Below are 22,282 nucleotides of genomic sequence, written 5' to 3' on the forward strand. Positions count from 1 at the left end.
ATATAATTATGTGGAGAATGGAGAAACAAACACAAGAAGAAGCAAGTCAATTGGGCTAGTTAGCCATTGATTTAATTATGTGGAGATTATATAATGAGTCATTTACGATCGTTTCGATGTGCCAAATGGTTTGGCAGATCTCTTCAGAATGTTGAGAAGTATGTTAAAGTTCATGAATATTTTTAAAAAATAGTGTTGACTAACATATTTAATGCCTGAGTATTATTAAAAAAAACTAATTAGAAATACTTATATGATGACAAAAAATGTTGACATATATTATGCTAATCATTTCAACATGTACAGGAGCCAACTCCAACCATGCTGTAGTCATACTAAACCTTCTCAGGAAAGCATAGAATCCATTGTGTTTGCTGATCAAGTCCATGAGGCAAAAATAAAGGTACATTTTTTTTTTATCTGTCCAACAATGCAATTTAACATTTACTTTTGTTAAGAAAACTAGGTTATTGTTAGAAGAGCAGACATAACTTAACACATTGTAAACTCTTATCCTTTCCATAAGTGACCAACCTCAATCTTTTCTACTATAGGCACAAAGCCTAAAACTTTGGTGTCAAGCTGGTGCCTATGCCATTCTCTTGGATAACATCAGGGGCTTGGAGAGGGGAGGCTAATATGCATGGGTGACTGCTAGTCTTCCATAAACAACGTCGACCCAGTGCATAGCTGGTGCTTATTTCATCAACCCCGAAAGATTGAAAGTCAACCTCAGCAGAATTTGAACTCAGAACATAAAGATGGACGAAATGCCACTAAGCATTCTGCCAGGCATGTTAATGATTCTGTCAGCTCACTGCCTTTAATTACCTCAATAACAGTCATTGATCTAACTGATAATATATATATTTTTTTTAATTACCATCTCTAGGTCTAATCTTGTCTAGAAATACAGGTAAAAATAGATCCCATTTGACCAATGATCTTCGTCTATCAGCATTAAAACAACTTCTTTTCCTGCTCCAAATTAACTTCATTCATATACTTCAAATCACCAGAAATGGGAATTTTGTTTTTTTTTCTTAGGACATTTTGAAAATTAGAGGAATAGAATTGAAAAATGAAATCGATTTCAAATTAGTTTTACTGCTGAAAATTGAATCCAAACTTAAATCAAAATGGAAAAAAACATAAATAAACAACTAAAATTCAAACAGATTGAAAAATGTAAAACTGAATTTCATACATGACTGCACATCTAAAGAAACATCCAGATTTAAAAACACATGAAAGATTGTAAAGTAAGCTTACCTTCTGCAGAGTTTTGACCATGTCTTCATGGGAGAGTTCCATTTCTTTCAGTTCTACCTTAAGATTTCGTTTATCCTTACGTAACTGTTGTTCATTACTGTAATTGGTCTCCTGAGCCAGTTTTAGTGAAACAGTGCTCTCAGCTTTTAACTGTGCAATATTGTTCTGATGTTCATACATCAAATGTTTTACTTTCTGTTTGTACACCTGTTAGAAAATTCAGAAAAGGCAAGTCAGTGAGTAACAGGTTTCCCATGATTTATCCAGTTCTAAAATAAAAGGGACTGATCTCTGCACTTCCCTTGTCAGGAATAACAGACCAATTTATCCAATTTTATGTTAGCATAGCTGTGTGCTCACTTCACAACCACATGATGCAAAGAATAAGAAAAAGAATAAAAAGAAAGAATGAGACAAAATATTTCTCTCTAGTCAACATTGACCATTTATTTCAGAAGTTTTAGCCAAATTTCCTGCAGTGCTGTCTTCTGTAGATGAAGTGACTGGATACCTCACTGTGATACCCAAGTATTTCCAGGTCGTTGTCGATATGTGTTGAATCCAGAATAACGGACTTGATATTTTAACTGCCTAGATTATATATCCCAACTAATATACTGTATATGTGTGTGTGTGTGTGTGTGTGTGTGTGTGCGTGTGTGTGTGTGTGTGTGTCTTTGTATATGTTCCCCCACCCACTGCTTGACAACTGGTGTTGGTTTGTTTATGTCCCCGTAGCTCAGTGGTTTTGGCAAAGGTGACTGATAGAATAAGTACCAGATTTAACAAAATAAGTACTAGGTCAATATGTTTGACTAAACCCTTCAAGGGGTTGCCCCAGCATGGCTACAGACCAATGACTGAAGCAAGTAAAAGATAAAAGACAATCAGCTGTCTTCGTGTCATAGATCTTCTCAAGAAGAACTGACTAGGTTTAGAAAAATATGAGGTGGATACTTCACCTTAATTTCAATTTGATGCCTTTCTTCCGCTTCTTCCATTTCTCTGTCTTTGTTACGTAGTTGAGCTTGAAGTTCTGACAACTTTTGCTGAGTTATGTCCCAGAAAGTGTGAACACGGTCACGCTCCAGCTGATGGAAGTTTCTTTCTCTTCTTTCACGATCAAGCTGCTCTCTCATCCGTACCACATGCTCTTCAAGCTGCAACAAAACACATGGATGAAACAGAGAAACATGCCGAGACAATGGCTTAGTATCAATCTCCATGACAAGATTTGGAATTATATCAACATAAAGAGTTTTAAACACTCAATTATAAAGTAATGAATTTATACTTACATTTGAACTTTAAGTTCATTTATTGCACTAACAGCAATTAAAGTAAAATGTTTAATTGTTTAAGTTATCATTGTCATATAAGCGCATGTGTGTATAAGTATATATATATATATATATATATATATATCACATGATCATGTGACCTACCAGACTATTAGATGTTGTTACACATTGCTGGTCACAATGCGCTTTGCATTGTTTTAACCTTCGAATGATGCTACCCTGCTGGCTAGGTAAGCAGGCCAAAATTCTCCTTGATTGAAAGAGGGACTGGAGCAATGTGAAATGAAATGTTTTGCTCAAGAACACAACGTGCTGCCTGGTCTGGGAATCAAACCCACGATCTAGTAATTGTGAGTGCAACAACCTAACCACTAGGCCACATGCCTACACACACACACACACTCACAACACATATATTGGCAAAAGTATCAAATTAGAGGCTAACAAATCAAATATATTTAGCTTCAGTTTATTTTTATTCTAATATAATTTTCCCTTTTATTCCAACTGTGTGTTACCAGGCCTCTGCAAAACTGGTAATAGGCCTCCATTTCATCTAGTTCTGACCAGCTATTACCTGTAGGTTTCATTTTATATTGTTTGTTATGTATTTCAGTAATCAGAATACAAGCTAAAAGGCTTGGTATGATTTAAAAAAGAAAACATCTTCTTCATACACATACATACCTTATGTTTCTAACAAGTGGGTTTAACCCCTCACATACCAGCTGGCTCCCCTACCTCTCTGTGTCGCTTGCCTTTTATAGATTAAATGCCTTAATTAACAAAACTCAAAATTAATAAAATTGAAATTCCTAGAGAAATATCTGAAGAGATACTCAAAGTAAAAGCCTGTTAAAAGACTTAATTGCTGAAAAATAAAAAATAAATGAACACCTAAAATGACTAACTACATTAACATCCATCCATCCATCTCTACTGACTATTCTTGGAAGGGTTGCAGGGGTAGAGTCCTCAGGTACTACTCCCATAGGGTCCTATCAGAAGTCATGAGACTCTCTGAGAGCTGAATTCTCAAAAATGACTAACTGAGATTATAGATATTATCCAACCATCTCATTCTTGGTCTATCCCTAGGTCTCCTGCTGGTTGGCTCAGCTTGAAGAATCTATCGTGATTATTCGCTGTGACATTCTAATCATATGTCTTGTAGTACTGGAACCCTGACACCTCAATGCAGAGAAGTAGCACCTGATCTTTGAGCTAGACAGTGTTACTCTACAGATCCTTTCACAAGGATCTCTGTAGTGTTATTCCAGAGATCCTTTCACAAAACCCCATTTCGGCCACTTATATTCACAATTGGACTCTTTTGGTTATTCGCCAACATACATGATCATAGGTGAGGATAGACATGAAAACTGAGTTGAAGGCAGCAAGTTTGGCTTTTTCACCAACTTGAAGACAGCAAATAAGACTTTTTCACCAATACACTAATAATGATTTCAAAATTTGGCCCAAGGCCAGCAATTTCAGGGCAGGGGATTAGTTGATTGTATCAAACCCAGTACTCAACTGGTACTTATTTTATTGACCCAAAAGGATGAAAAGTAAAGCCAACCTCAGCAGAATTTGAACCCAGAATGTAAAGATGGACAAAATGCCCAGCATGCTAATGATTCTGCCAACTTGCCACCTTATGCCAATACATTAATATTAATGAATGAATTATGAAGTCTTTAAATCTTACCTGTTCTTTTGTCATCTCCTCTGTGGAAACATTGTCTATGATGATGGGAGTTTTACCTCCTTTCCCAGATTTCTTACCCTTTTTACCGCCTTTCTTTTTAGGTGGCTAAAAAAAAACAAAACAAAACAAGAATGATAAACAGAGTAATTGGTGCCTGATTTATTATGTGGATCTCCATGTGGATAACAATATATTATATATAACATATTGACAAAAAGAAAACAGTCATAAACTACTTGTATTTGCATTTGTTTTTCCTGTTCCATGTTTTCCTATTACTTTTGACCACACTGTGTGTTTGTTGCCTATTCTGACATTAAAATCGCCCATCAATATGACTTTGTCATGATATGGAATTTTACTGACATCTGCAATTTGGAGCAGAAAATGTCATGCTTTTGTTCGGATGTTGATAAAATCAGTGCGTATGCACTGATAATGTGATGTGTCATGATGCATCACAACAATCTGTGTTGAAGAAACAGAACTGTAAAAGACATATTCACCAAATCCCAGGTAAAATCAAAACCATCATTGTCCCCATTGTGACTCCATAGCAAACGATCTACAGTAAAGTTGCTTAAAGTAGCTTGAAATCAATGTTTTTCTAAATATTCGTCTGCTTTTCTTTTATGTGAATTTCTTGTGTAGATTTGCAGCCTTTTTTTTGTGTGTGCGCGCGTGCGCGGGGGTTTGTTTTTGTGTCTGTGTTTGACAACTACTGTTAGTGTGTTACATCTCTGCAGTTTAGCGGTTTGGACAAACGAAACCGATAGAATAAATACCAGGCTTCAAATAATAAATACTGGGATTGATCCTTTTGGCTAAAATTCTTCAAGGTGGTGCCCCAGCATTGCCAAAGACTAATGACTGAAACAAGTAAAAGAATAAAAAAATATATATGTATACATGTGTGTGCGCGTGTGTGTGAATATATGTGCTTTTGTGTTTGACCCCACCACCGCTTGACAACCGGTGTTGGTTTGTTTACACCCCCGTTAATAAACGAGTCAGCAAAAGTAACTTATAGAAGTACCAGACTTTAAAAATAAGTATTGGGGACGATTTGTTCAACTAAAATCTTTCAAGGCGGTGACCCAGCATGGCCGCAGTCCAATGATTGTAACAAGTAAAAGATAACCAATAATTCAGATCCCCTCTTATAAATTTTTGTTCACCTGTACATGAGTTGTGGCCCTTCACTAGCTTGCGATCTTGATTTCATCTTGAATTTTCAAGAAGCTATGCTCTTTACCAATTACACTCACAGAATAGAACCTAATGAGCCCAACCTACCATAGTCATTCTCGCGCCTTTCGTCGCTTCCCATCAACTTTTAGTGATAAATATTCTTTCCACAATAAGCACAAAGCGTGCAATTTGGCCGGAGGGGTCAAATCGATTATGTCGCCCCCCCCCCGATCCCAGTGCTCCATGTATACTTATTTCCCGACCCTGAGAGGATGGCTGGCAAAGTCGAGCTCGGCGGAAGTTACAATCAGAATGTAAAGCTGAAAGAAATACTTCTAATTATATCGCTCCGTGTGCTAACGATTCGGCTAGCTCGCCGCCTTTTTTAATGATGAAAATATTGATAGCAAATTTTATCAGAAGGTCAGTAATTTCGGGTAAAGGGTGTAAGTCGATTGCATCAACCCCAACACTCAACTAGTACTTATTTTATCGACCCCGAAAGAGCAAAAGGTAAAGTCGACGGATGAAATATCGCTAAGCATTTTGCCCCGTTTGTTAAGGATTCTGCTAAGTTCTAAAATTTGTTGCGTAGCTTTTTAAAGGGAAGTAACTCACTAGTTTAGCAGTGAATTATCCCTTCTACACTGTATGTCTTGCGACAAGAAGGAAACCTGACGAAAAACCGGGATTCAATGACTAGACCTGTGCCTGTTGATTGCATGAGTATCCTATGCTTTGTTGTTGATAAATGAGAGATATTGTATAACAGTCCTTTTCGTGCATTTCTGAATATAAACAAAATTCAGACATGATATAACAGCCCTTCTGTGTATCTGTGAATAATGACATTACTAGATTTGGGAATCATATAAATCAAATATAGACATTATGTACTTATTTGGTACATCCATCAGTAACGTCATTACTAGTCTTGGGTACGATATAAATCAAATACTATACTCTACTTTATATTGAGTTCTTTCACCTTGCTCGATGTAGTTAATATTACAGCATGCATACATACACGTACAAATATGTATGCATGTATACACACACACACACATACACACACTTGTATGACGCATTTCTGTATATCAAATTCACTCCCAAGATCACAAGATAACAGTGAGTCTGAGGCTATAGTAAAAATCACTTGCCTTAGGTACTGCACAGTGAGACTAAAGCAAAAATCATGGTTACAAAGTGAACTTCTTAACCATACAGCCACGGCTGAGTCCAAACATATGCGTGCGTGCATGCATGTATGTATTATGTATGTATAGGCACCGTTTTTTATACCCTTTTCTTCAAGAGCCTAAAATTATCTGTAACCATCAACCCCTATCTTAAAAATAGTTAACTTGTTTGATACAATAATGAACTAAGAAAACTGCAAATATATAACCCACAGAAAAACTATTTTATAAAGACCCCATGTTAAGTACATAAAACACATACAAAACCCATAAAAAAATATGTTAACATACCTTCCAATCCCCCATAGAATATAAGCAGGAATCTACTGAAGAACATCTCACTTAGATCATCAACATTGCCATTACTGTCAACATTTAACTTCTGTTTTCCATGCTGTCATAAGTTGGATGGCTTGACAGCAACTTGTAAGACCAAGGTTCCATAGTCTGTTTTGGCTCAGTTTCTATGGCTGGATGCTCTTCCTAATGCCAAATACTTTACAGTGTGTGCTGAGTGCTTTTTATGTGGCACCATCACCAGTACTTTCTTACGTGACACCTGCACCATGGAACCAGCAGCCACATCAATGCTTTTTACATGGCATTCTGGTTTTAGGATCTCAATTCTGTTGTGGTGAGCAGGTCTTCCTGATTACAGCACTATGCCACATATCTTATTCCTCTGTCATTTCCTTCATAAGTCTCAGCATTTTGAGATGGCCTTCAATACATCATCCCATGTCTTCTTAGATCTCCCTCTTCCACAACTTCCTTCCACTTTAACCCTTTAGTGTTTAAACCGGCTGTATCCGGCCCAAATATTCTATCTGTTTTATGTTCAAACTGGCCAGAACCAGCATCTCACACCTACCCTGCAATGTCATTCTAAAAATAAGCAATTACATCTTTCCTATCTTGAAGCTACAAAATAATATCAGATATATTTTTTTTAATGTGAATAAATAAGGATTACTTTTGACAAATTAATCTGAACGCTAAAGGGTTAAGCGACGCACTTCTTTATGCAACTATCTTCATCTATCTACATCACATGACCAAACTTGCACACTGCATATAATTCCTTGTATGCCCAACTTCTCTCTCAATGCACCAGTGCTCTGTTGTATATGCTACTCTAATACCTTTTGATTCCAGATTCTGTTTCCACATCTCGAATTTCTTTTCTAAATCTATTACAGAGGGCAAGATCATCACCATGCAGTAGTTCCCATGAGCTTCCAGTCTTAAATTCCTCTGCTATGACCTGGAGGGCGATGATGAAACATCTAATTTCTCCAATGTTTCTAATATGAATTATGATTTTTGTTTCATGCTCATAAACTCAAATATAGAAAGACTGTCACTTCAATCATAGAAGTTTTAAAATGGTTTCTGTGTCTGAGACAGTAATTTTGTGTGCTAAAAATGGTGCCTATTATTACAGCACTCCTTAAGGCAGTGAGCAGTGAACAAAATGCTTAGCAGCAGTTTGTCTGTCTTTACATTCTGAATTCAAACGCCACTGAGCTCAACTTTGCCTTTCACCCTTTTGGGAATGACAAAATAAGTAACAGTGGAAGACTGAGATCAATGTAATTGATTAACAACAAGCCCTAAAATTGCTGGCCTTGTGCCAAAATTTGAAACCATTATTACAGCACTCCTTAAGGTGGTAGAATTGTTATCATACTGGACAAAATACTCAACAGCATTTCTTCCATCTCTACATTCTGAATTCAAGTGCATCTGAAGTTAACTTTGCTTTTCAGCATTTTGCAGTTAATGAAATTAGAAACAGTGGAGCACTGGGGTTGATGTAATTGAGTAACCCGCTTCCCTAAAATTTCAGGCCTTGTATCATAGTAGAAAGGATTTTTATTACAACACTCTAGATGATTGAAATATGATGAGTAAATCAATCAACATAACAAATGTCTGAGACTCAATATCTAATCAACTGAAAAGGTTTTTCTCTCATTATTGCAAAATATCAACTGTCATGAGCTGTTTCTTTATATTACCATTGTGCTGCATTTCTAAGCAATGTAACTTAAGCTAAGTCCTTTGTAATTATGTGTCCAGAACATCTGAAGACAAGCATAAATAAACAATTAATAAGTTGTATTAACATCAGTTTATTAATCACATAGATTCACATCCTGGATCATTATCACATTTAAAAGTCATGTAATCTTTCTGCATTTTTAGCATCTATTACTTTTTCCGAATTAATGTCTTCTTCTACCATTAAAAAGCCACTATTTTCTAATGGTATTTTGTTTTACATTTAATTTTGAAGATATGAAAGAACGTGAAAATATTTTTTCATTTGGCTGCTTCTAAATTCACTCTGATAATATTTGTTGCACGAAATTTTAACTTTTGCTTTGAATTTATGGAGGAAATACTATTGAAATTTGTGAAAAGATACAGCAGAAAACTAGGTATACAGCTATTTTGGAATCAAGGGTTGAGATTTTAAATAAATATATAACTTAATATCTATATCTATATATATATATATAACTTAATACACACATACACACACCCAAATCATGCAATATGTATGCTTTATAATATATATCATGCAGAATTTATATATTTTATATAACAATAACTATTATGCAATATGCACTTCATATAACAATATATATTGTGCAATACAATAAGATAATAAATATTGTGCAATATATATCATACAATACACACATAAATACATAAGTACACACACACACATACCTTGCTTATCAGTCCTTTAATATGTTAACATTTACACTGCATTTACAGACTGAAGCAAATGTCTGGTTATGAACTGAAACAAAGAGGAAATATTCCAATTCTGCCAAGCAGAATGGATTTGTCAGGTTTTCTCAAGCACCAAAGAATCATCTTGCAGTTGAGATTCCAAAGCAAAGAGATATCAGATTGAAGTAACTCTCTCAAGCACAGAATAATTGGTTTTCAACTGAAACCCAGAGCAAAGAGACACAAGGCTGAGACAACTCTCTTAAAACATGTCAAAGCCATCTTGCAGTTGATCTCCAAAAGGAAAGGCAAGAATGATTTGGAAAAGCTCATACATCTAGAAGCCCAACTTGCAATTGAGACAGAGCCAAGCAGAATGTCAAGGCTTGCACAGCTGGTTCAAAACAGCATGAGATAAATTTCCACAGAGAGTAAAACAAAGAAGCAGAACAGTCACTGAGAGAAAATGAAAGAACAGGATTATTGAAAGCCTGGCAAGAAATGCAACTGATGGTCCTTTCTACAAGTAATTCACTGATAGGATGAAGAGTCATTTGGCCTCTGTTTTTTTTCCATACAAATTTTATCAACTGCTTGTTGAATTAAACTATCTTAACTTCTTTGAGTGAAAGGTAAAGCTTGCTCCACTACCTCCTTCTCCATTGAAAATAGTTAAAAAGGTATGTAGCTTAGTGGTAAGGGTATTTGGCTAACAATCATAAGGTTGTGAGTTCAATTCTTAGTGATGCGTTATGTCCTTGAGCAAGACATTTTATTTCATATTGCTCCAGCCCACTCAACTGGCAAAAATGAGTAGTATCTGTATTTCAAAGGGCCAGCCTTGTCACACTTTGTGTCATGCTAAATCTCCCTGAGAACTACATTAAGGGTACATGTATTTGCAAAGTGCTCACCCACTTGCATGTTAATTTCATGAGCAGACTGTTCTGTTGATTGGATCAACTGGAACCCTCATTGTTGTAATTGATGAAGTGTCAGTTAAACCAATAGGGAAGAATTTGTTTTAGTGTAAATATTGGTCACAGTGTACAGACCTGCAATGAGACCCCAATATAGATTGAAAATCAATTAATGGCTGTTCATCATTTTTTCAATCTACAGACAAATACCTAAATTTGACATGTTTGTACATGTACTACATATTTTATATCATAAATTGATACTATGTAGACAAGGTTCTCCATTGACAGACCACTGATATCAAATAACGTGTTAACCCTTTCGCATTTAAACCAGCCACATCCAGTCAAAATATTTTACCTGTTTATGTTCAAACTGGCCAGATCTAGCATCTCACATCTACCCTATAATGTCTTTCTAAAAATACACAATTACATCAACAAAATTTCAAAGCTACAATATAATACATGATCAATTCAAAACAATGAATAAATAAGTATTTCACAAAGTATTCTGAATGCTAAAGGAGTAATCACTGTAGTGACTTCATTTAGGCATAGAGCAGATTCGAACCTGAATCTGCCAATTTCCTTTAACATTTCAACAGCACTTTTCTCATAGAAAAACAATAGTGACAGCAGTTACATTTAACATATGACTTTGCCAAGCCAATTTATGTCTTTTCCATTTAACTTTTTTGACCTCTTCTATACCACCAAAAGTTGAAATTAGATTAGGTCAACCAACATCAGGCTGTCTCTGCAATATACCTATTTTCCTAACTAGTTTTGTATAGTTATAAAAACAAGAACTCCATAAACCAAAGTCAGTTAGTGAGAACCGATTAACAGGGGAGTTGGCTGACCAGCTGAACAAAAAGCACAGAGGGACAACTATGGTAACTCACCAACGTAGCAGTTATTTTGTCCCACCATTCTCACTAGCTTACTTTCTCTTCTCTACAACATCACTCTATCTTTTTCCCTGTTGCTATAATGACTAGAACATGAACACTATACAAGAAAAATCTACGATATCTCTCTTTACCTTGCATGCTTTACAAATTATATAATACATACCAGCCCATTGTGGTTTGGCTATAACAATATGTAACAGTAAATAAATGTTTGTTTACAACTTCGATCACTGTTCTTTCATCTTGCACATCTGCAACATCAACACCTGGTAACTGCCGACCCCCAACATATATCATTACATTTATCGTTACAACACTAATGGTATGCGAATTAGTAAACTCCGTTCTCTGAAGCTACTAGATTTGATATGTATATAAACAGAACAGATACTTTTTTTTTTTTATAGAATTGGTCTCTGAGGAGACTCGAAAATTGATTAAGACTTCATTACTTTTCAGGTAAATCTATTATATAAAAGTCAATGTCTGTGTGTTCGTGTGTTACTTATAGACTCGAAAACTACTGGACCGATCCTATTGAAATTTGGAACACAAAATCCAAGCCTAGGGAGAAGGGTAATGCCATATGTTTCATACAATTTTGAGGGGGAATAAAAGGGAGAAGAAGCCCCTGTGAAAATTCATATGCTCCAGATTTTGATGAAATTTGAACTATAGGTATTAGAAATAAATTTTAAAATCTACCCAAAATTTCCATTTCTTTGGATGATTCTAAGACCCCCTAATAAGAGCTTAACCCCCAAATTTTAGTCATTTTTCATGGACCAAAATTACTGAATGGATTCTTATGATATTTGGAACTTAGATTCAATGCATAAGGGCAGGCATAATACAATATGTTTGGTTTGAATTTGAGAGGGCTTAAAGGGGGCAGAACCCCACCATGAAAATTCATAAATTTCTAACGTTGATAAAATTTCAACCATAGGTAATTAACACATATCAAGAAGTATTCCCAAAGTTTCTGTGGGGGTCTTAACTCCCAAATTTTAGTCATTTTTTATGATCCAAAACAAGGTCAAAAGTACTGAATGGATTTTTATGAAATTTGGAAATTATATTCTATGCATAAGGGCAGATGTAATGCAGTATATGTTTGAAAGTGACGGGGAAAAATGAGGTCATAACCCCCATGAAGATTCATGTATTTCTTTCTGTTGATGAAATTTTAACCATAGATATTAGACACAATTGAAGTAATATTCCTAAAATTTCAACTTCTTAGGAGGTTAGTAAGACCCTTTTATGGGGCTTAACCCCCACAATTTAGTTATTTTTCTTAAGCCAAGACGAATACAGTTGTAGTCATGGAAGCTGTAGAGTCACCCGAGGATACAAGATGAGCATTATTTGTAATTCGGTGGTACAACAGTGTAAGAGTTTGCTTTGAGATATACTTAGATTGCGATTTCTACAATGTGGTGCATAAATTGTCAAGTAAAGGAGAGGCATCTTTGCCTCCACTGATTCAGTTGCAAAGTGTTATTTTGAGTAAAGTTATTTGGTTGCAGACCTCCTTTGAGTCTTTTTATTATCACTGGGTTAGAGATAGTCCCCAGATGATAACATTGATTTCAAGGCCTTTCCAGATAAGTGATTTGTCATTCAAAGAGATTTATAGATTGCAAATTTATTCTGTTTAGTTATCTGTCAGCATAGTGACCATTGGCAAACTCCAGAGGTGACACTTTCATTTCGCCTTAGCCCTCATGTCACACAGTTTCTAATGTTTATTTGTGGTGGGTCACACCCTTCCAATTGCTATAGATCCGTATTGCATCTTACCGTTGTGCCGGTCACCTGTATGGTGAGGAATCCTACATTGGGGAGTGGTAATGACTAGGGTAGGGTAGCTGACTGCTTATTGTGATCATTCATTGTTTCATTTCCTCTAGCTTTGCTCTCTTTTACAAACCCATTGAACATTCATATATTTCCGATTTCAAAGAAATTTGAACAACAGATATAAAACACAAGTTAAAAAAGATTCCCAACAATTCAACTTCTCTGACTAACTTTAAGACCCGCTAATAGGAGCCTAACTCCCACATTCTAGAGCTCCATTTTTCAGGAGCAAAAACCTTTGAATGGGTTTTATAATATTTTAGAATCTGGGCATAAAGATAAGTAATATGCCACGATTAGACTTTTTGTTAGGGTGTGTAAAGAGGGAAAGAACCCCCCCCCCATTAAAATTTTTAATCTCCAATTCTGATGAAATTTGAATCATATGTATTCCAGTGCATTAGAGAAACTATAGAAGAAAAGTCTAATTCTTCAATTCCATGTGACTCGGGCAATGCTGGATATCTCTGCTAGTTCAACATATTTGTATGTCTCCTTTGTTGGTGTATGTATGTGTGTATAGACAAGGGGGTGCTGAAGAGTTCCTGGTTTTGAATAATACAGGAGGATCAGTTAATTATTTTATTCAATATATTTCCCTTTTAGATTCACACACTTATTGCAGTGGTCCTTCAGCCTTTCTAACTTCTGTAAAAGAACTTTGAAGGTTGGGCCTCCTAGCAGGCCTTTTGCTACACCCTTAAAGCTAGGAACTTTTCAACCCTACCTCGTATGTGTGTGTGTGTGTGTTAGGTAAACACAATCAAGATTAAAAAAATTTTAAGCTCAATGCGAGAAGTACAGTTTGTAGTTGATATTTTGGAACCGCGCTCTCGTGTTCAATTTGGGGCAAACGATGACATTTTCTATAGCCTCGGTTCTGTTCATACTTTGTGGGTGAGACTGGGGAAACGGAAACTATAGAGAAGCCTGTAAGTCAAACGGTACAGCCTTGTTACACCCTGTATCACACTGATTCTGTCAGAGTATTAATTTAAGAGTACACATGTGTTTTTGACATTTATTCAAGAGTAAGTAATTTAGTTGTTCAAAGAACTGAATCTTCTCCGCGGAACGACGGAGATCCAACATCATTACCATATGTCAGAAATTAAACCAGTGTTCTAATTACTGAGTATGGATGAAATAAAAAGAAAGACTTATTTATTGTTAAAATTTACGTTCCTTTTTTCATCTTTTGCGGAATGTATATTCGTTTAGCGACTACGCTCACAATAATTGTAGTTAAAATACAATTACACCAATTAATTATTCTTAAAATATGACTTTGAAAAGAAGAGCAAAAAAAGTTTAGGGATGAAGTCGTTGGTGGTAGAGTTTACATTACTTTAGCACATGGTTTATTTTTGACGTTTTATAACATTTTAAAAGTTTATAAAACCTCACGAGATGGAATTGACACTTATTACCAAGTTCGTTTAGTTTTATTTATGTAATTCGTAAACATAATAATCCCTCTAGTCATTTATTTAAATTATCGTTAAAAATCATAAAAATATTTACCATTTTGTGTTGTAATTGTTTTTTCGAGAGAAGGTAAGACTAGAGAAATCCAATGGCTCCTTCTATAGTAACGGTCACAGTTTACATTAAATGTTGTTAGCAACAAGCCGGAACTGAAACTGTCTACGGTAGAACAAAAACTGGTTTATTCAGACAATAATAAAGTTACTTGAGAGTTGCGACAGTTACTCTGAGTAACATTATTCGGCGGGGGCACTTGTTATTTTCGTTTCTTTCATTGTATTTTGACAAGTCATTATTTTTGTTATTTCCTTCATCAAATTTCGTTATTTTTGCCGTTTCATCAATCGGTTAGGATTGTGATGAGGTAACAGCAGAAAAACTTAAACCTACATCGAAAAGCGTTTAATGGCACACATACACTCACTTTTATATTTCTACTAATCAGACACGAATAGTTTTTGTTGAGATCTAAAATATAGTGGGACCAGGGCCGTCTTAGCGGCATTATAAGCTCCCAGGCAAATCAGTGCAGTGGACCTTATAGTATTTATTATTGACAATCCACAACATACATGGATAAGAAATTGGGCCCTTAGACGCGTGAGCCCCCTGGTAAACTTGTCCTGTGCGCCCATGCCTTAGGACGGCATCGAGTGTGACATCTTACAAGTAAAGCCTACCCGTCAGATAAAAATAAAAACAAACGGTTCGTTAAGTACAACAGTCATTTGACACTTTAATTTGTTGTGTTCCTGAAATAATTGTGCTCTATGAATTGTTAATTCCGACCATCATCATATAAAATTGAAGATCTTATCCTTTTGAAATACCTCTTCTAATTTTATTGAAAATTTGCAAGCATATGTGGTAATTCTTGCTAAATAAGAAAACTACAAGAATATTTTTTTCCTTTCCTTTAAGAGATTAGGGATCTTTGGTTTTAGGCACATATAACTGCAGGGTTGACAATGAAACCAAAACAAACCGGTAAAATATAAAAATAGACTTGGGAACGTAAGAAAGCGAAACGAATAGGTAGATGTATTAAAATTAGTATTAAAGATTTTTCCTTTTTAAATGCTTGATCAGCCCAATTTTTTCAAGTTATTACATACATATCGTTAATAAAAAAGAAACATTGCTTATAAAAATATATACATATCTGAAAGTAATTACGTATTGAAAACTCATTTCCACATGTTTGTGTGATTATTTATTTATTTTATTTTTTGAGTTTTAAGTTCCTCTTAAGAGAGTATAAACCGGTCGCTAACAAAGCAACTAGAATTTTTGAGTTAAGAGAGCTCCCAGCGTTTGTGTATATGATTGAGCTGGTGAGCTGCACATGCCCAAATTTTTGCATCTATTTATCAAAATAATCTCAGATGGAGAATCATTGGAATGTCTTATATATCTTCACTGTACTGTTAATAGGTTGAAGTTGGAGAATCCGTGTCAGTCTCTTTTGCTTTTTCTTTGAAAAACCTAGTATTTCTTGGTTTTCATGTAAATTTGTAGGTACATAGCTAATGCACCTATGATGATAAGTACGAATGAGAATTTATAGTTAGGGTACAAGAGTTGTAAGTTCCATTTTAATCCACCTTAAATATTGTCTTTCCCTGGACTTTAGGTGTTACATTCACATCCACTGAGCAGATGAGAATACATGACTTTTGTTTCCTGTCCCACAGAACAACATCAGGTCTGTTACGTTTGCACTGAATTGCTTTTTTATTGGAGTGTTCCACCAGTATTCCTTGTTTTTAAAGATGTGAATGCTTGCTGGTTCTGATATGCCTTTGTTGTATACAACAGGGCAATCCTTCCTGTGGATAGTGCTGTAAGTAGTCTTTGCAATCATATGATGTCTCAGGGACAGGTAGTATCTCATAGATTGTGATGCAAAGGAAGAAAAAAATAGAAGCGAAGGGAGAATTGTGGTAGTCTTACTTGTTGGTCTGGGAAAAGGGTCGCTTCAACGACCATGTGCTATCCGTTGTCGTAAAATTTAACACATCCGCTCTCATGTGCTGTTCAACACTGACTGACTCCTTGCGCTTCGCTGACCCCGCGTGCCCACCACAGCCCTTCTGGTGGGACCCACAGGCCCCACTTCCGACAGGACATGCCTACTCCCTCACTTCCAATCCTTCCCTACAACACAGCCTGGCTCGTAACACTACACGTCGTCCCCCCCCGATCTGTAGATCATTCAATCAACTTGCCCACACCCTCTTCTGAACCCTGACCACACACCGTAATTTGTCTCGTAATCAGTCAACCAGTGAGGAGGGCACCACTCTCTGACTGCCATGGGACTTCAGGTCTGGCCTCAGTTCCTGACATGTTGCTACTGGCTTCATCCTCTTGTCCATTACTGTTGGTCCCATCTTCCATCACAGTGATGATCCTGTGCACATCCAAAACATGTTGTGGCATGCCATCTATGGACACATTGTTCCTCAAATTCACAGAGGTTATTGTCCTCTTTCACCACTGTGATGTGCACCGTGCATTTGGGGGTTTAACCTAGACTTCTTCCCCGACCTGCACAAAGGCATGCTCCTTCTCTTCTGCAGGATGTGGCGATGTGGTACATGAATGTCTCCACTCGTACTTGAATATTTCCCTGTGTGGCACTGACTCCTCAGCCTGTCCCATCCTGGGTGATATATTATACCAAAAAACAGCCTCGACTGGTGAGATGTGGCCCCTCACTGCTATGGTCTTGATGGTACGATGATGCCTCTCCACAACCCCAGTGCCACTTGGCCAGTATGCCACCTTGAAGAAATGGCTGACATGTCACTTGTCAAGCATTTCCCCCAGCACCTCTGAGCAAAATGCAGTGCCATTGTCTATAAGCAGCACATCCACGGGGCCTCATTCTAGGAATATCTCATTCAGTATTTTTGTGATTTCCTCCACGTCTTCATCTCCCTCCATATGGCCAACCACCCCAGTCTGCAGTCAACCATCAAGAGGTATGTCCCCTGCTGGTAGTGCGTCATGTCCACTGCCAGTCATTTCCAGTTGTGTTCCACTGGAATGCTTCCTGCCTCATGCACACCTGGAGCAGGGTCAATGGACTGGCACTTGTTGCAGCTCCCAACTACTCTTTGCACACTCTGCCTGGTCATATCAGAGTCAACTTTCCTGGCTAGGAACAGGGTACTGTCCACCCCCATGTGATGCATGGTATGAATTTTCCTCAGCTCCAAGTCACTCAGTCAACACACTGCAGCCACTCTTTGCTCCAGATCCTCTGGCACCTGCAACCAGGCTTTCTTTACTCTGGTCAGGACGTCTGCTCTATTCCTCTCAGAGGGCGCAAAAACTACACTCAGCCTCAAGTCAAACTCGGCACCTAACTCACCCAGAATTCCCAAATGGTGTTTTATCAGTATCTCTGCACCCACTTTGGTTCACACCCTCTGCTCGCTGGTGACCACTGATCCAACCCATCTAAGTACAGTGACCAAATCAGTCCAGATCTCGATGGTATGCAGCCCCCCACCTCAAGGCCAGATTCAACCCCTTCAACATGGCATCCAGCTCCACCACGTTGATGTGGTTGCAGTCGTCCTTCTTCCTAAGCCAGGTCGCATCCTCCACCATGACACCTCCAATTTCCAGGACAATTCCCAGTGCTATGCTACTGGCATCACACCACATGATCCCATTCTTCAGTTTGGGCACATACCAGTTCCCTCTTACTGGGTCCTCCACAGTCACTGTCTCCAAGACTTCTTGCATTATGGAGGTTGTGTTCTCGCCCACGTTATCACTCCACCTCACTCCTTCAGCTCACTTTTTGATGAAGCTGCATGCTATCTTGAGCCATCCTGCAATCGGGTAGTGTCCCAGCAGCTTCCCACATACAGAAAACAGTTCCTGCATACTCGTCTTGAACTCCAGTTCTGGGATCTCATTCCCTCTCTGAAACACCAATGCGCCGGCCTCGTTTCTCCGTAGCTTGAGTCCCAGTGCAGCCCCTCCTTCCAATGCCTCCGGCGGTTTGGCAGTTAGCCCAAAACTCTTCAGGTGGCTTATGACCTCCTTTGCCGACACTATGCTCTCATCCATCAGAACATCATCAATATAGGAATTGGTGGCTCTTTTCCTTTTGTCAGCCTTTCCCAGGATGGTTTTGAGAATCGTCGCCATAATCTTCGGTGCTGAATTCAGCCCGAATCTCAACCTGGTCAGGCAGTATGTCCGTTCCTTATACCTTACCAGCTGATATCTCCACAGTCTCTCAGCCACATGCAGCTGCAGGTATGCTGACTTCAAATCAACGATTGTGGAGGGCCCTGTCATCTGCTTCCACTCTTTCACAGTTTCACTACAAATGTCTGTAGCTTCACTGCCCATATGGCACAATACATGGTCATTCAGCTCTCAGAAATCCAATACTGGCCTGACTTTATGCTTCATCGGCTGCATCACTGCCATCAGTGGTAGCACTCCACTCTCCACTTCCTCCTTCCAAGGAATCAGAATACCTTCCTAGATCCATCAGTCCACCTCTCCCTCGAACTCACTTGTTAGTATTTTTGGGGTTTTCACATCAATGGGCTCAGATCTCATCAAGCATCCAATCAAGCAGCCCAAATTTTGGTACGAGTACTGGTACTGCAAACACATTGTGGGCCACTGTTTTATTGAATGCAGAGAGTTCTGAGGCCCAAATTTTCTTTATTTGGATGTAATATTCTTTAGTAACACATGTTTTGTTACAGGTGCCATTGTAAGATATATTTTCATCCACCCCTAGATACCTGTAACATTCCTCGTCAGATACAGGGGAAACAGTCAAACCATTGATGGAGATGTTACTAGTCTGGTTTATAGTTTTCCCCCTTTTCACAACTATATAACAACATTTATCCTGACCAAACTACAACCCTACATACTTTGAGAATGTTGTAACTGGGTCAAGGCTCTTTTTCATCTCATGCATATTCTTTGCATAAAGTTGCATCCACAAAGAAACAGTGTGTAATTTTGGTATTTCTGTTTCCTTGTGAACAAGTGAGATATTCTTCAGACTTCTTTAATATGAATGACAAGTGGGTTACAGAAAGTATGTACAACATCACAGAGAGGCTGTCTCCTTGGATGCATGTATATGTGCAGATTTGTATGTTTTGTTTTGTGTATATATTCTCATACATATAGTTGCATATCTAGGCATGCTTATATATATTTAAATGATAAACTTTTGGAAAGTTTTACAGATTTTTACAGTTCCAGTGATGGATTGGATCTGTAGTCATCAAATCAGCTTTCTTCTTTCTGGTTTTGAGAAGCCTAATTTCTCAAGATTGGTATTTAGGCAGTACATTACATATTCCAGGGCCCCAATAATTACAGGTATAAACATGTATGTATGTACACACAAAAACAGACAGACATGCACTACACACACACACACACACACACACACACACACACACACACGTATTTACATTACTGTCTTGAGTCCTAGGACTACTAGAACCATTTACCTGGTTTCCATATCATATAAGGGACTGTAATCCCAACATTCCCCTTTATGGAATGCCAGTCCATCACAGGATTTTTCATTTACAGCAGAGTGGACTGGAACAACTCAGCATAAAGTGTTTTGCTAAAGAACCAACACACTGCCTGGTCAAGAAATTGAAACTGTGATCTGTGATTGTGTACAACACCCTAACCACCAGTATACGAGCCTTCACTATACACACAAACACTTAAATATTTTCTTTCATTCTTTTCTTTTACTTGTTTCAGTCATTGGACTGCAGCTATGCTTGAGCATTGCTTTGAATCGTTTATTCGAACAAATTGTTCTCAGAATTTAAGCCTGCTAGTTATTCTATTGGTCTCTTTTGCCAAACTGCTAAGTTATGGGAATTTAAACAAGATGACACTGGTTGTCACTCAGTGCTGATGGATGAACACAAATACAGTGACACACTCACATATGCATACATGCATGCACACACACACACACACTCACACACACACTTGTGTGATGGGCTTCCACACAGTTTCAAGTTCACTCACAATGCATTGGTTGGCCTGGAGTTATAATAGAAGACACTTGCCCAAGGTGCTTCACAGTGGGACTGATCCCCAAACCACATGGTTGCAAAATGAGCTTCTAAACCACACAACATTACTTTCAAGTATTTCCTTTTTTTTATAAGAAATGTTTTCTTTTTTACCATGCTAGTGGAATAAATTTTAAAAAATTAAGCCATTTAGGAATTAAAGAAAATTCTTTAATAATGGTTTGAAATTTTGGTATAAGGCCAGCAATTTCAGTGGATGGGATAAGTTGATTACATTGACCCCAGTGTTCAACTGGTACTGATTTTCTTGACCCTGATAGGATGAAAGGTAAAGTCAACCTTGGCAGAATTTGAATTCAAAGCGTAAGGACAGATGAAATGCTGCTAAGCATCTTGCCCAGTGTGCTAATGATTCTGCCAGCCTGCTGCCTTGAAATATGTAATAACCCTTTCTGCTGTAGGCACAAGGTCTGAAATTTTGGGTGCGGTGGCTAAGCTGATTACATCGACCCCAGTACTTGTTTAGTACTTATTTTATCAATCCCAAAAGGATGAAAAGCAAAGTCAATGTTGGTGGAATTTGAACTCAGAATGTAAAGACTTGATGAAATGCCACTAAGCATTTTGCCTGGCGTGTTAACATTTCTACCAGCTCACTGCCTTAATGTTTCCCATTTTGGCACAAGGCCAGCAATTTCAGGGGAAGGGGTAAGTTGATTATATCAACCCCAGTGTTCAACTGGAACCTATTTTATTGACCCAATAAGATGAAAGGCAAAGTTGACCATTGTGGAATTTGAACTCAGAACATAAAGAGAGGCAAAATGCTTAGCAACATTTTGCCTGGCATGTTAACAATTTTCTTAGCTCACTGCCTTGAAATCCATAATAATGACATTTAATATACTTGCATATATGTAAGGCAGCAAGCTGTCAGAATCATTAGCATGTCATGCAAAATGCTTAGCGGCATTTTGCCTCTCTTCGTGTTTTGAGTTCAAATCCTGCCAAGGTTGACTTTGCTTTGCATTTCTTCAAGGTTGATTAAATAAGTACCAGTTGAACACTGAAGTCAATGTAATTGTCTTAACCCCCCCACCAAATTGCTGACTTTGTGGCAAAATTTGAAACCAGTATATTTACATATTTGTTTCACTTGCTTGGGATATGAAAGTGTAATATTTCCAGATTGTTTTGGTTTTATTATCAACTAGCAGAAACACCCGGCGTTGCCCGGGTTAAAGAGAATAATGAAATCTAAAAACGCTGTCTAGACTACGCAACCCTCAACTGTTAGTAGCTACGATACCATATTTCTACATTAATAACTCTCCAATCCATGCCAGCATGGAACATAGATATTAAGTGGAATGCTAGAAGAAAGTTTTCACCTCATATGTATATAAAGTAAATACACGTAATTCAGAAACACGTTTTTGTGTATCTTATTTCGTAACCAAACAAACAGGTACAGATTATAAATAAAGAAAGGCCAATTTTGGTGGTTCATTTGACAGAGCTAGTAGAGAGACAATGCGATGATAAATCTGAGGTTGGATCTTGAAAGTTTGGATGAATGCTGCCTCAGTTAAATCTCTTGTGGTTCC

General features: G+C 37.5%; 1 protein-coding gene across 3 annotated transcripts in view; it reads right to left on the reverse strand.

Annotated features, from left to right (window-relative positions):
* LOC106883776 (dynein regulatory complex subunit 4) overlaps positions 1-14,888 on the reverse strand; it is a 28,546-nt gene extending 13,658 nt beyond the window's left edge. Inside the window, exons 1-4 of one of the 3 annotated variants that reach the window (XM_014934907.2) lie at positions 14,647-14,888; positions 4,285-4,389; positions 2,235-2,432; positions 1,273-1,479 (exon numbers count right to left, since the gene is read on the reverse strand). In XM_014934907.2, coding sequence (XP_014790393.1) covers positions 1,273-1,479; positions 2,235-2,432; positions 4,285-4,389; positions 14,647-14,649 — 513 coding nt within the window. In that variant the 5' untranslated portion in view covers positions 14,650-14,888. Of the gene's footprint in view, positions 1-1,272; positions 1,480-2,234; positions 2,433-4,284; positions 4,390-5,462; positions 5,538-5,580; positions 5,704-14,646 lie in introns of those variants that run through there. The other 2 variants (XM_014934906.2, XM_014934908.2) reach the window with 2 other exon arrangements.
* Positions 14,889-22,282: the final 7,394 nt, after the last annotated feature.

Source organism: Octopus bimaculoides, chromosome 4 (assembly GCF_001194135.2).
Source record: "Octopus bimaculoides isolate UCB-OBI-ISO-001 chromosome 4, ASM119413v2, whole genome shotgun sequence".
Lineage (NCBI taxonomy): Eukaryota > Metazoa > Mollusca > Cephalopoda > Octopoda > Octopodidae > Octopus > Octopus bimaculoides.